Source organism: Gymnogyps californianus, chromosome Z (genome assembly GCF_018139145.2).
Source record: "Gymnogyps californianus isolate 813 chromosome Z, ASM1813914v2, whole genome shotgun sequence".
In the NCBI taxonomy this organism is placed as follows: Eukaryota; Metazoa; Chordata; class Aves; order Accipitriformes; family Cathartidae; genus Gymnogyps; species Gymnogyps californianus.
In genome coordinates, this window is record NC_059500.1 from 80,695,544 (window position 1) to 80,709,571 (window position 14,028).

At 41.8% G+C, this 14,028-nt stretch overlaps 1 protein-coding gene across 1 annotated transcript in view; it reads right to left on the bottom strand.

The window, feature by feature from the left end:
* LOXHD1 (lipoxygenase homology PLAT domains 1) overlaps positions 1-14,028 on the bottom strand; it is a 79,609-nt gene that overhangs the window by 51,703 nt on the left and 13,878 nt on the right. The window contains exons 10-14 of the mRNA XM_050913348.1: positions 12,770-12,951; positions 9,779-9,895; positions 5,399-5,561; positions 2,069-2,223; positions 333-542 (exon numbers count right to left, since the gene is read on the bottom strand). Of these exons, the coding sequence (XP_050769305.1) occupies positions 333-542; positions 2,069-2,223; positions 5,399-5,561; positions 9,779-9,895; positions 12,770-12,951 (827 nt within the window). The remainder of the gene's footprint in view (positions 1-332; positions 543-2,068; positions 2,224-5,398; positions 5,562-9,778; positions 9,896-12,769; positions 12,952-14,028) is intronic.

The following is a 14,028-nucleotide window of genomic DNA, read 5'->3' on the forward strand; positions in this document are numbered from 1 at the left end:
GACCCATAACTAACCTACTTAGTGGGCACAGCAAGGAGAGCAGCAGGGAAATATACTCTATTGTGCATCAGCAAGGTACTTGGACTCTCAGCTGAAGAGTTTCACTTAGACTCCTAGATTTTCCTGTTGAAATTGCGAATTATAGAGCTAGTGATACTGGGCTGAGGGTGGCCATACTTTCAGCACCGGTCTGAAAACCACAAATTCATTTTGAACAAGTCAAAAAATAATAAGTCCCTAATGATCTGTCTTGGACTTCAACGAGATATTCAATCATTTTATATTTATTAGTAGCAGCGGGTTGGGATCACAGCTTTGAGCCATAACCGTACCTGTTCATAAAGCGTACGCTCTATCTTTTTGTCCTCTTTCTTTTTGGAGAGCCAGCGCTCACATAGGAAAATGAACGACTCCTCTGTGGTCTCATCTAGGATCTCTACTTTTTCCAGGAACCAGTCAGGACTGAACATGCTATTGTCATGACGAATCTTGATCTTGTACAAAATGCCAAGGTCCACAGCCTGTATAGTAAACGTATCCTCCTGCAGAGTGTTCAATAGGAGTTGCTTCTGTTAACATGTTCTCAACAGATCATCTACCGGACAAAAGCAAACGGAGACTACAGAGCACACTACGTGTTTAAATTCCGTCTCACATGACTGTTTGGTTATGTCCTGGTTTTGGCTGGGACAGAGTTAACTCTCTTCTTAGTAGCTGGTACAGTGCTGTGTTTTGGATTTAGTGAGAGAATGATGTTGATAACACACCGATGTTTTAGTTGTTGCTAAGTAGCGCTTATCTTAAGCCAAGGATTTTCCAGTTTCCCATGCTCTGCCAGCAAGCAGGTGTGCAAGGAGCTGGGAGGGAGCATAGCCGGGGCAGCTGACCTGAACTAGCCAAAGGGGTATTCCATACCATGGAACGTCATGCCCAGTGGTTAGCTCAGTTGGTTAGAGCGTGGTGCTAATAATGCAAAAAGGTCGTGGGTTCGATCCCCAAATTTCCAGTATATAAACTGGGGGGGAGCTGGCTGGGAGGCATGGATCGCGGCTCTGGCATCGGTCAGCGGGTGGTGAGCAATTGCATTGTGCATCACTGGTTTTTTTTTCTTTCCCCCCACCTTCCTTTTTTTGTTATATTCCTTTTCGTTACTATTATTATTATTATATTTCATTACTACTATTGTTAGTAATATATTTTACTTTAGTTATTAAACTGTTCTTATCTCAACCCACGAGTTTTACTTTTTTTTTCCTCTTTCCTCCTCCTCACCCCACTGGGAGGGGGAAGGGGGAAGCGGCTGCGTGGTGCTTAGTCGCTGACTGGGGTTAAACCACGACAGGTTAAAAGCTTTGCAGCAGTCTATAGAGGCGTATCGGTATGCTAAAACTGTTCTGCAGGGAAGCATTTTGAAGCCTGCTTCTGCTATGAGGGGAGCTGCACAAAATGTCACTTTTACAATCAATTAGAATATTGAATTCCTGGAATTTCACATCCTGATTTTTAAGTCTAAGTATACTTCCCTTTCTAATCCAGTTAGATTTGTATGGACAATCCGGATAAGACAATCTTTGCCGTCATTATATCTGCATATCTCCATATGAGGCTGTGAATATGACTCATGGACTGACCACAGAGTACCGCTTTTGGAGTTATTTTATCAAACACAGCCGCAGTTTAGGTCCCATCAATTTATCATGCTCTGCGGTGAATTACAATATATACTATGCATGTGCGAATCCGTTGCACAGAGGCTATGGGAATGAGAGACCTCAGGTTTTGTGTGCTCTCAAAGCTGCAGCTAACAATTCAAGCCAGTTTATATGGACCAAGCTCATAATTTGCCTATCAGTGACTTCACAGAAACATCTACCCATTTGCTGCAGTGCCTGCCAGTTGTAATACCCAGCTGACAATCCATACAAAGCATTTTAAGAGGTAATGAACATGGTAAATGGAATCAATCGATTCATCCCTCATAGGAAAACTCAGCCTATAAAGACAGTCATGGACTTGTTAGGTTAAAGACTGCGAAATAGAAAGTGTTATTAACCCGTTGCATTTGTACCTGCCCTCTTTCAAACTTGTTGAAGTTTGTTTCAGATTTGCTGAGTTTTCTCTCTCCTGTGTCCCCCAGATCTCCATAGATATTTAGGAAAACATTAGCATCTGTCCCAGCACCATAGATATCTCCAGTGAACACACTGATCTTGTACGTGTGAACTGCAGAAAGAAATAGAGACGTGATTTCTGGCCAGGTGAATTATCAAGGTCTATCTTAGATACTGAATTTACCTAAGAAAATGGTCCCTGAACTTTCTGCTCATCACTCAGCTCTTGGAGGTTTAAGATCCCACATGCTTTATCCTTCAAGGCTTCTGGTAATGATCCGAAGACTGGGGAATCACGGGGCTGAAATTTGCTGACTTTCCTTTTCTCCATCTAATCAATGCCTGTGTATTGCTTTGATCACATAGTTCACAGTTAAAAATGCAAAGAATCATGATGGTTATTACTGGATGCGAAGTCAATAGAGGTGAGGGAACTCAGCACCTTTTCATACCGAGGCTCAAGGGACCTACATCTGAGAACAAGTGGTTCAGTGTTGTGAATTATTAATACTCCATCTTCCATAAACAAACTCCAGGGATTCAGATGTGCAATTACTACCAGAGTTAATGGCACGTATCTCTATAAATTCCCCAAACAGAAAGAGAACAGGTTTCTGGGTCCTTTTGCTGAGACACTATTTAATTAAGGAAGTGTTGGAGCTGTGTTGTTTAAGTACCCTTTCTCTTTAGCTTGCTCCATGATGATCCAATAAAACCTCATCAAATCTTTAGTAATGTGCTTTACTAAGCCTGTTAAACATTCCTATTTTTATTTTGCTGCTGTTTTCCCAATTACACAGGGAAAACAAACAGTTACCGAAAGCATCCTCTCCAGGAAAACAATTAGGAACTGTACAAGTCTCTGATTACCCTGGTGGCATACAAGCCCTAGAGAATGCCTCCTTGCAAATCCCAGGGCAATGCAAATGAGGAAGAGGCACAAAGTCTTAGTTAGGATTCTTCTTTGTACATTAACAGCAGCAAAGAAAATATCTATATTGTCTTTTCTTCTGTACCTAGCTTTCCCAGTAAAACAGGGCCTATTCTGCTTCATAGTTCATGAAAGATTTCCATCGATTTAAGATGGATCTTAGATCTAAGATCCATCTAAGAAATGGATCATGACCGTTCATCAGGCTAGGTGCAATGCCAGGTTTTCTGGTTTGCCTCTTCACATTATGTCCTACAGAATTACAGCTTCGTATTTGCGAGACAACTGCTACGTTAGTAATGAAGGAAGCAATGCATATAGTCTAACTAGTCAGTTCATCCCTCTTTGGTTTTTGCTTGCCAGTTCTGGAGACCTTCAGGACTGAAATGCAGTCTACTGTATAAAAGATGATCCTCAGAATACCACAAGCTGATTTTCCATTACTGTCATTTACACTGCGTCAGTGTCCAAGATGTATGTGGACTCATAGAGATGCAGAAGATATCATTCCTCTCCCAGATATTTTATATCTAAAGCAGAAGTTCTCAAACTTAGCCCTAGCTCCTAGCCAAAAGAAACCTTCAGTTATCCAAAAAAACCAATTCCATAGATTGTAAAACTTGTTTTAAGGCTTTGCCTTTAGAAGGAAAAAACGAGTCACCTAGGTTAGTTAACACATGGTAGCTAATGCAAGGTAAAGCAACAGAAGTTAGTAAGTTAAAGAAAATGCCATGCAGGCATCTAGCAGTCATGCCACTTACTAATTGATATTAAAACTGTCTTTGCCTCCGCAGGAAAAAATATCTCTCATGAGCTATCACGTAGTTCCTAAACAGGGGAAAAAGTACATCTGTCTCTTCTAAGGGCACAGTGCAAAGGCTCCAGCCTTCCTTACAGCAAGACACCTGTCCTGGTTTCAGCTAGGACAGAGTTAATTTTCTTCCTAGTAGCTGGTATAGTGCTGTGTTTTGGATTTAGTAGGAAAATAACGTTGATAACACACTGATGTTTTCAGTTGTTGCTAAGTAGTGTTTGTACTAAGTCAAGGATTTTTCAGCTTCTCATGCCCAGCCAGCAAGAAGGCTGGAGGGGCACAAGAAGCTGGGAGGGGACACAGCCAGGACAGCTGACCCAAACTGGCCAAAGGGATATTCCATACCATATGACATCATGCCCAGTATATAAACTGGGGGAGCTGGCTGGGAGGGGGAATCGCGGCTCGGGAGCTAACTGGGCATCGGTCAACGAGTGGTGAGCAATTGCATTGTGCACCACTTGCTTTGTATAGTTTAATCCTTTTAGTATTACTATTGTCATATTATTATTATCATTATCATTGTTTTTCATTCCTTTCTGTCCTATTAAACTGTCTTTACCTCAACTCACGAGGTTTTTTTCCTGATTCTCTCCCCCATCCCAGGGGTGGGGGGGCAGTGAGCGAGCGGCTGCGTGGTGCTTAGCTGCCGGCTGGGGTTAAACCACGACAACACCTCTTCCCTTGGCGATGGAAAACACTTACAGTCCATATAAACTCCACCCTGACAATGGTGTACTGTAAATGCAAATCAGACTCTGAGAGAAAAGAAACAGAGAGAGGAATAATTTTCTCTGTTGAATCATCTTGTTGCTAGATGCGAGAACCAAGAATGCAGATGGCAGCTGAATTCGGTTTGCTCTGCTCAGGATCTAGGAAGGTTCATGACTTCTCTCAAGGGCAGAAGGAGCATGGGGTGGGAAAAGGAAGTTCTAGAGGAAAAAGAGTTAGGAACAGCTGGGCATACAGAGAAGCAATGAATTTAGGATGAAACTTCGGTTCTTGTCCAGTTGCTTCAGCTACCAGGAGAACCAAACACTGAATGTGAACACTTTATTCTCCTCCCCACAGGCACTTTAAAGAGGTGAGGGTGGCTGCCTAGAGCCAAATTTTTAAAGGGTGTCCATATGTACCTGAAGAGCCGTAGGAAAAACAGCTTTGGGAGGAAAGAGGAGCATGAATCAGACTGGTAGGGTAGGAAAGGAAGGGGCAGAGTGCACAGGACAGGTGAAGTTGGGCAAACAAGTAAAGATGTTTGCAGACTCTGGAAGACAGGATGGAAGAATTTTGTTAGGCAGCAGAGGAGACGTGCAAACTATGCCTGCGTGAAAGGGTGTCTGTGACAGGTTTATAAATGCCCTATAGGAAAATAATGGTATTATTGCACAGAAGTACTTCAGGTATAAGAGAGGCCAGAGAACAGGAAGGGAAAGAATTGTGAACAGTTGTACCAGCATTGCATTTGCCTGAACCACACATCCACAAGCTTTGTTACAAAAAATCAGATGAACAGGTCCCTGCCTACTCCTAGGATGGTATTACCTTCTAGTGGGTCTTCAACTTCTTCCTCTATCTGCTTAAGTGTCCCATCCTTCATGAGTTTTTCAGTAAAAATATCAGATGGTACCAGTTCTCTGACAATCTCGCCGTCGTCTTCAGACTTTGCAAGCCATCTTTCACATGGAAATGTGACAGTTTCCGAGCCCTGAAGTAAACATGACAGAGATAATCTCTTCAAAACAACGTGAACACATGTTAGCATTTCCCCTTTGAAAATACTCTGACATGCAGACAAGGGTTTTCAACTCATGTATGTATGCATGTGTATGTAGATGTAGACCTGAAATAGCATATAGGAGTATATTTCCTCCAGAAAGAGGACATCTAAGGACTCTGAGAAGAAGCACTGAACATGTAGCAGAGAACAGTATTCCCAATGGCTGCGTGAGACTGGCTGTATGATCCAGTAGAACTCTGCCCTTCCCAGTTTTCAGTCTTGCAAATTCCTAATCAGGACTGCACCATTCCCGCTGAAGCCGTGTTTTACTGAGACTCTGCAATCCCTCTTCAATCCTTATTCAGGCAGCATTCTCTTTGAAGTCAGTAGGGGTTTTTTTCTGAGTCAATACTTCAAGATTTTGCCCTATAATTCTGTGACTCAAGCTGGTTTCCAGGCAATTCCCATGCATGCATTAAGAGGAGAAAAATAGTGATTTAATTTTTGATCTTTTGTTTTGACTTCACTTTGGTGGAAACAAATATGATTTCTATCATCAAACAAACAAAAACAATAGAACATGTGTTTTCCACTTGGTAAACAAAATCAATCCCAGACTACTCATTAAGAACAGACTCCCGTAAGGCCTCCAAGATGGCAAGATGCAGGCGGCTTTCAGTGTGCTGGGCACCCCAGGCTATGTCTCCATAAAGAAAGGGGCATGAGCCATCATGCAAGCTGCAGAGCCCACAAGTCTGAACAGAAAAAAAAAAAGTTAGTTTCAATCTCACAGTAACTAAATAAAGGAAGAAAAAAATGGCCCTTTCCTTACTGACAACTTCATCATTTCTCTTCTAAGCAGCACAGGGACTTTCTGCTGTTTCCAGTACTCTGTGTGCCATCATTTTCATGTGTAACATACATATGAATACTGTCCACCTTAATTACTCTCATGTAATTATTTATCAAACCAATACAGGGTCCTTTCTTCACTATTTTTACTATTTAAATACTAAAATATTAATATGTAGTAAAAGAAGGGAACAGCTCTCACTGTAGCAATATCGAATATTGTTATCACTGTGTACTACTGCATTTTACTGCCTTGAGCTGCCAGATCCTGCCCTCCCTGACACAGTCACTGGCGAGGAATAGGTTGTGCACCTAAGATCAGAGGCGCACCCCAGTCACTGCTAACCTGGAACGAACAGGTCATCGTACCACCACGCACAGATCCCAGACAAGTGGATCTGCAGGAGCTGAACCCCTCCGAGGCACTTGTGTGATCGAGTGTCCTGAGTCTGCAGCAGAATCATCCTTTTAACCCACACAGCCCAAATCTTCTGCTGTCATTAAAACACCATTTCTCCTCCTCTCTGCTGTTCCCTGCAGTGCTGCTGTTTAACCCCAGACTTGGAAAGTTTAACTCCATAAGGCGGTTTGGAGCATGATTTGTACAAAATGGTGTCAGACGAAACTGGCAGCACTTTGGATGATTTCAGGTATTTTACTTTCAAGTGTTATTTGTGCTGTACAAGCGAAATACAGCACCTAATGACTGGCCACACCACTACTTCTGCCTCCTCTTTTCTGCACTGGCTGTCTGACCACATAACCTGTATTATCTCACTGTATGCTGAGCCGACGAACAGTGCTTATCTCCCCACCTACAGTCTGAGAAGAGAGGGTTTTCCAGAACGATGCTTCAGTGCTGAAACTCTCTGCTCCCAGTAGAGATCCCACTTCAGTCATGCCTCTCACCGAAGCTTTTAACTGCTCCTAAACATTCATAATGTTGGCTGTACGTGCCATTGATATGAACACTGTTTATTTGGTAATAGGATGTCTAGGGACTTGAGTGCCTGCACAGTGAGGCGTAATGTGCAGTTACTGCAAGAGTTAATTGTATCATTATTGTTAATCACCATGTCATTGCCACAGTTTTTATTGGAGTTTCCTTGTTAGTGATTGCATTAATATTTAAGTGACGTAAAGTGCACTGTTTTATGTTACCCACGGTAAAATGCTCTTGTAGCTCCAAACAGAATTTGTTTCACTAGAGTCTGAGTCTGGCCCTAAGCTAGAAGCAGGGTATGACAGTGTGCTAAAAGTCAGTGCTTTGCCCTTCTCCAAGTTGTAACAAATGAAATATAATTATCAGATATAATTGGCATGCCAAGACAGAGCTTTATTGGCATGCAACAATCCTAGTTTCCTACCCAAGTGCTTTCAATTTAATCTGAAAAGTTACTGACCTCATTTTTCTTTTGCAGTATTACAGATACATCTAGACACATCTTAGCAGTCTAATCAGGTAGCACAGCTTTTAGAAGCGTTGGCAGCATATTGCTATCCTGTGGCAGGTCATAATATCCTGCGGCTGATCAGCGGCATCATGCAGTGCTCTGCTTTCTTCTTTTTTCCCATGCCATAATCAAAAGATCAGCAGAATTGTAAATCTCCCCATTTTTAAGTTGTTCATGGTTTTCCTCCCTTCCTCCGCCTTCCCAGGTTTCTCACCGTCTGTCCTTCAAAGCTGCTGTAATGACTGCAGAGCCGCGCAGCCCCGAGACCCTTTCTGGGGTAATGGAAGAGCATCCAACATGGAGCTCTCAGGAGCTTCCCGAAGTGCTCAGTTAATGATAGGTGTAGAAAGAGACAGCCCAGGAATCTCTTTTCCCTTGGTTTCCGTACCTTTGCGCATCCCCCTCTTCATCTTCCCTAGCCTATGACCAATAACAATATCTCCAAAAACAACGTCATCTTGTTCATTAACCTCATGAAGCTGTACAAGGCAAGGGTTAGTCAATACACAGATAGAGGGTCTGATAATAACAGACTGGCAAAAAGGTGATCACGAGAAACAATCAAAGGGTATTGGCTTGTGAAGAAGCTTGTACAGCAGGATACAGCCTTGAGCATGATGAGGAAGGTTCAAGGCAGACCTTTGAGTTGATCGTGAGGCAAAGAGTGTGAAACATATCCTGGAAATTTTGAAGGAGGAAGCAAGATGAGAAGTAGGTTCACCATGACTGTGACACCAAGCCGTGTTTACACCAACATTTGATATTAGAAGCCACTTCAGGATGGGGCAGACCTGAGCATTGAGGTGGAGGTGAAAGCTGACATCCCTTCGGAATAAGGGGAGAAAGGACAAGACAGAGGAGAGAGCCTAGGTCTTCCCAAACACAGCTACTGCTCCAATTTTGAACTGATCCTGAAGAGGTGATTTGCTTCTGAACTTCCCTGCAGCCGAATTCATTCCTGTTCCTACAGCCAGCATCTGAAAGGAGGGCTGAGGAACAATTTCTTATGTGGACAAGATCAAGACGACCAATCTGGCTGCACAGCCTTAATCCTGTTGACATGAGCAACCAAAAGTCCTAGCATCTAACTTGATGTTTTTTATATGAGTGATTCAGGGACTTGCACAGACAGGCATTTTGGTTGTTTAATTGTACTGGCTCCCTGCATTTATTCTTCCAGAATTAAGGGACTGATGAAATTATTTCTTGTCCATGTTTAGCAACAATACTTTTTATTTTAAAATGGTACACCCACTTCCCACTTCCTTCCCTGTGATTGTTCAAAACTAAACTACACATGAAAATATGAAGCTTTGGCCTCTCGTGTCACCCAAAACCACCATTACCTAAGTTAGCTTTGGGCACTCTGGGATGTCCAGCGACAGCGATGCAGTGCAGCACAGGGACATCTGCTCAGCCCTGTAATTCTTTAGCTGTACTTGCACAGCAAAGGGGACAAACTCAGGAATCTCCCCTCTCAGTCCAGCAAGCAAGTCATGATAGCTTTGCTTCCAAACCCAGCAGGCAGATCACTCCTTCACACAAAAGATAAAGAGTAGTGAAGACCTCCAAAAGGTTGAGGAGCAATATCACTGCTTTGCTCCCATCCACTGCCAGGAGGAAATAACTCTATTCTAGTCAAAAGGTGCAATGAGAACAGCATTTTTTAAAAAAGCAATGATAGCAGAGTCTTATAATCAACATTTGAAGAATAAAACATGATAATACATGTTTGTGGTCCCCAGATCCCCAAGCTCTAGCAAGTTCATTAGTGTGCATTGTTCTTTAGGGAGTCATTTTTCACTGTTAATCACGCTTTGTACACAGAAGACGCGCTTTGGGAAATGGAAGCGGCTGCTAATGGAAACATATCGCAGAGTGCTGGGATTCGCAGCCTACCTTTCCGTTTGGCAACAGTCTCCGAATCGCCACATGGTCCAAATGCCACCCGGAGTTCAGGCCTCCACCCTTGTGCCCTATGCGAATCTTTTCAATAATGTCACCAACATCCTCCAGCTACAGAAGAAAGAAAAAAAAAAAGAGAAAGAAAAACAGGTGACTTTTGAGTCACTATTTCTTTAGCTTATTTCCTATTTTTCCAGTCTGTATGAAGTCCCAGGGGAACAAATATTAGCGTTGATGCCAATTATGCCCTAACTTGCATTTTAGCTAAAGGGTTTCCCTGAACTTCTGTTCCAAAAATGGAGAGAATCTTGCTCTACACAAATTACCCAGTGTATAAGATAGGTTTGGTTGCACAGCAGCAATCCTGCATCTCAGGCTTCTCTGTATGAGTGGGAATGAAGGTAATTTTTTACAAATTGCAATGCTGCTGCATCTTAAATTGTTCTTTTTATATCCCTTTCCTTTTTAAACACCTATGTACACTCTTATAACACTGGAAGAATAGCTTTGAGGTCCAAGTACAATATTAACAACCTGGCATTTTATATTACCTCTCTCCTCTTCTGCCGCAGAATCCCAATGCCATTCTGAGGAAGTCAACAGGATCACTATCTTATGAAGTGGCTACTGTTTTTTTATGCCTCAGCTTATTTCTTGAGTAATTTGTTACTAGTTCATTACTTTTAAGTCACCTCCCTTCCAAAGACTTGAACAGGAAAAATGATATTTGCTCCTAAGTAATAGCTTTTGGTTATTTCAGTACAAGCTTTTGTACAGTTGGCCTTTAAAAAAACAAGGCTGACTGCAAACCTCCTTTGCACGCAGGAGAAGCACACTGAGCTGTCTTTCTGTCCATAAGGACTTGGAGACTTTTTTTCTTGGAAACATGAGAAAACTGAACATCTCAGTTTGCACCGCTGGAGACTACTCCCTTCTTCTCTTCCCAGCTGACAGAATTGCCCCATACTGAAGCAAAGACATCCGTAATTTTAGGAGACTCCTCAACTCAGTAAGCCTGACTGCACTACTCAAGGAGTTCTCACTCCGAACAAACTGGGTTTGACTTCACCAGCCCTGCCCTGACTTTAGACAGCATAAGCATCATTGCAAAATAATTAAATGATCCAAACTCATTTCTAAAACTCATGCGTGCACACAAGCATACACTAGGGGAAAATTATTTTCTCTTCCTTTGTCCTGTCCAAATACTCATCTTTCAATGAGATTTTTAATCAATACATAGCAATAAAGTGGTTCTTGACCAGTAAAGATCCATGTTAAAGAAGAAGTCGTCTTTACCCTGCTGTAGGCATCTCCAGCATATCATCGCTTGGGAGCATAGCTGAGACCAGTCTCTAATCTTTTTTACCCCTTTTGCAAAATACAAAGTGGTAGAGGCAGTTAAAAACACTAAAACAAACAGGCAATTCTCAGTTTGTGTTTGCTGAGATCCCCAAATTGTTTTTAAGGTCTGTTGAACTCCAAATGATGGCTCCACACAAGTAGGTGAAAGAAGAATATATTTTGCTTCATCCCCATCTCCTGCAGCAAGAGGGATTGGTGAAGAGAGAATGAAGCTTGGGGACAGGTTAATATGATGTTATAAATCTGGAGAACAAACTGCATTTTCACTCGCTTCATCTAAGAAAAGTACTGATGTTTCAGATTCTACCAAACCTAAAATAAATCTTATAGAATAAAGAAGTAACAATAACACTCAGTTTAAGATTTATACCTATGGATTAATGCAAACTCTCTTATGAAAAACCGTGTGGAAACTCCACCAAAATAAGTCTTATTCTTTGTTTTTAAGGAATCACACTGGGGATTTATTTTATGATTCATGCCATATAACAACAATGTGGGCTGGAAGCATTTTAACTTGTTAAAAAGTTTAGTTTAAGATCCCCCTTCAATTCCAAAACCAAACCAAATTCAAAAGACAGAGAGGTTGTAAGGTCCTCTATGAAGTCAGTGTTGGTGTTGCAGCCAGGGAGGGAAGGTAAGGGCATGAAGCAGTACCAAAAACATAGGCCAGAGCAGGACTGCCTATATTTTTGCCTCTCACAAATTCTCAGCAATAAGAATATATTATGAATAGGAATTGCTGAATACTGTAGATGAAAATGAGCTCACTCATCGATGTGCACTGGTTTACTATTTGCATACAGTTGTGCAAACACTTCAGGAAATACTTGGTAAGATCTTTCAAAAAGTTAGCCTCGGGTATTCAAAAATCACGGCGTCTGCAGCAAAGTAATGGTCTCTCTGTCCATACAGAGAAAGAGAGCATGATGCTTAGGTTGCCACGGAGTTCGAATAAATGAACAGATCATCTACCCCAAATGAAGTGCTACGTAAGTAGCGAGCACCATGGACCAGCCCCTTCAACATGATCTGCTGAAATAGGAACATGAAATGATGCAAAGGGACCTTAAACACAAGACAACTAGTTGCAGTGATACTGCAAGCATTTGGTTCCTGTTACCTTTCAAAGTATTGCAAACTGCAAGAGAAAGCAAATATGCACGTAAATAAGAGTGATAAGGAGAGGTACCCATATTAGATCCAGCATGCATGGAGGCAGATACCCTCTCTTTACCAAGTATGGTCTAGGAAATGGAAGCTGTAAAGACCTTCCAAAGTGGCTCTCAACTTTACCTGGAAGGGCAAGCCTCCATATCCATGTATTGGTACATCTCAGCTCCATGATAAAATTGCACCAGCCTTTGTAAGGCTTAACGTGGCATTAGGCCACAGGGACACTGCATGTTGATACCTTTGAGTTGCTACTAACTGGAGGTCAGTGAGAAAAGATTTGATCCAGTACACAGTAAGTCTGTTGCAGAACAGAGTTTTGAACCCACATTCTTCAAGTAAAAGAGATGAATAACTTTTCCTAAAAGAAGGAAAGTTCCCACTTCATTTTCTCTTCTTAATCCCCTTAGGGCAATGTAAGATGAGAGCGAGCATCTTTGATCTTACCTCCACGATGAACTGATTCACCGAGTTCCTTTCAAAATACATCCTTTGCTCTCTCTTGTTGAGGCACAGGGATTTCTGCTGAGTGCAGATCCCATCGCTTCCATAGAGAACAATGAAGACATCTGCATCCGTGCCAGCTCCAAAGATATCGCTGGTGTAGACCGTGATCTCGTAAGGAACAACTGATTTAGGAAATGGTGGAAAATTAAAACAAACCAACACAAGTTAGTAAGCAGCATACCAATGCTCCTAAGAAAATTCTAATGAAACAAAATCTGGATTAGAAAACTCAACAGTTAAAGAGAACAGGGTAGGAATCACACACTTGTGGTCATTTAGTTATCAAGCTGGTCAGTACTATGAGAATCCAGAGAAATTTCCTTTAGCTCTATAAGACCAATTGACCTTGATGCACGTTCATTTACTGAGATTTTGGGCTTAATCACATGACCAGAAAGCACAGAGTAGATTTATAGCTTTATAGATTTATAATCTAAAGTTATAGAAACAGGATTGACTTCAACAGCTTGAGTCTTAAAGCAAAACATGAATTCACAAATTTTTGAGCAACTAGGCAGATGGATGAAGTTAAGCCAACTGGAGGCAGTACATAAATATTCAAGATAGTCTTATTGATAAAAGATCTCCTATTATTTTCGTTACTAAACAAGTGACAAAAATCAATCATAAGGAAAAGAAATAAAACCCTCTGCTGTCCACTCTGATCTAGTTTTCTCTTAGTACCACCTTCTCCGTAACACCAAGGCAAACAGGTTAAATTACTACCAGATCAATGGTGAACGCAGAACAGTAAGGATTAAGCCCCTAAATACTTCCTTATTCTGTTCCCTTGGTTTCTCCAGAATGTCCCATGACCCCAAAATCTGATGCCTCCTTTTGTTCTTTTCTATCTTCACAGCTTCTCAGTCCTGAGTCCTGCTGGAGCATGACTCAAACTTGCTCAGGAGTAAGGATGACCCAGGAATAAGACTGGGGCTCTATTCCTGGCTCGGCTACAGATTTGCTGAATATCCTCAGTTTCCAAGGTGGGATGGTGTTTAGCTCACAGAGTAAGAAACCGATGTTCAGATGTCTGCACACCAAATAGGTGTGTACATCTCCAGATGTAATCACTAAAGTCAATGCAGTTTGAAGAGTCAGACAAGCAAATGCAAGCATCTTCCTCGGGGTTAGCTGAATCGTTCTCCAAATCCACCCTCTGTGAATGACCAAACATGTATTGATGATAAAGGGAATTC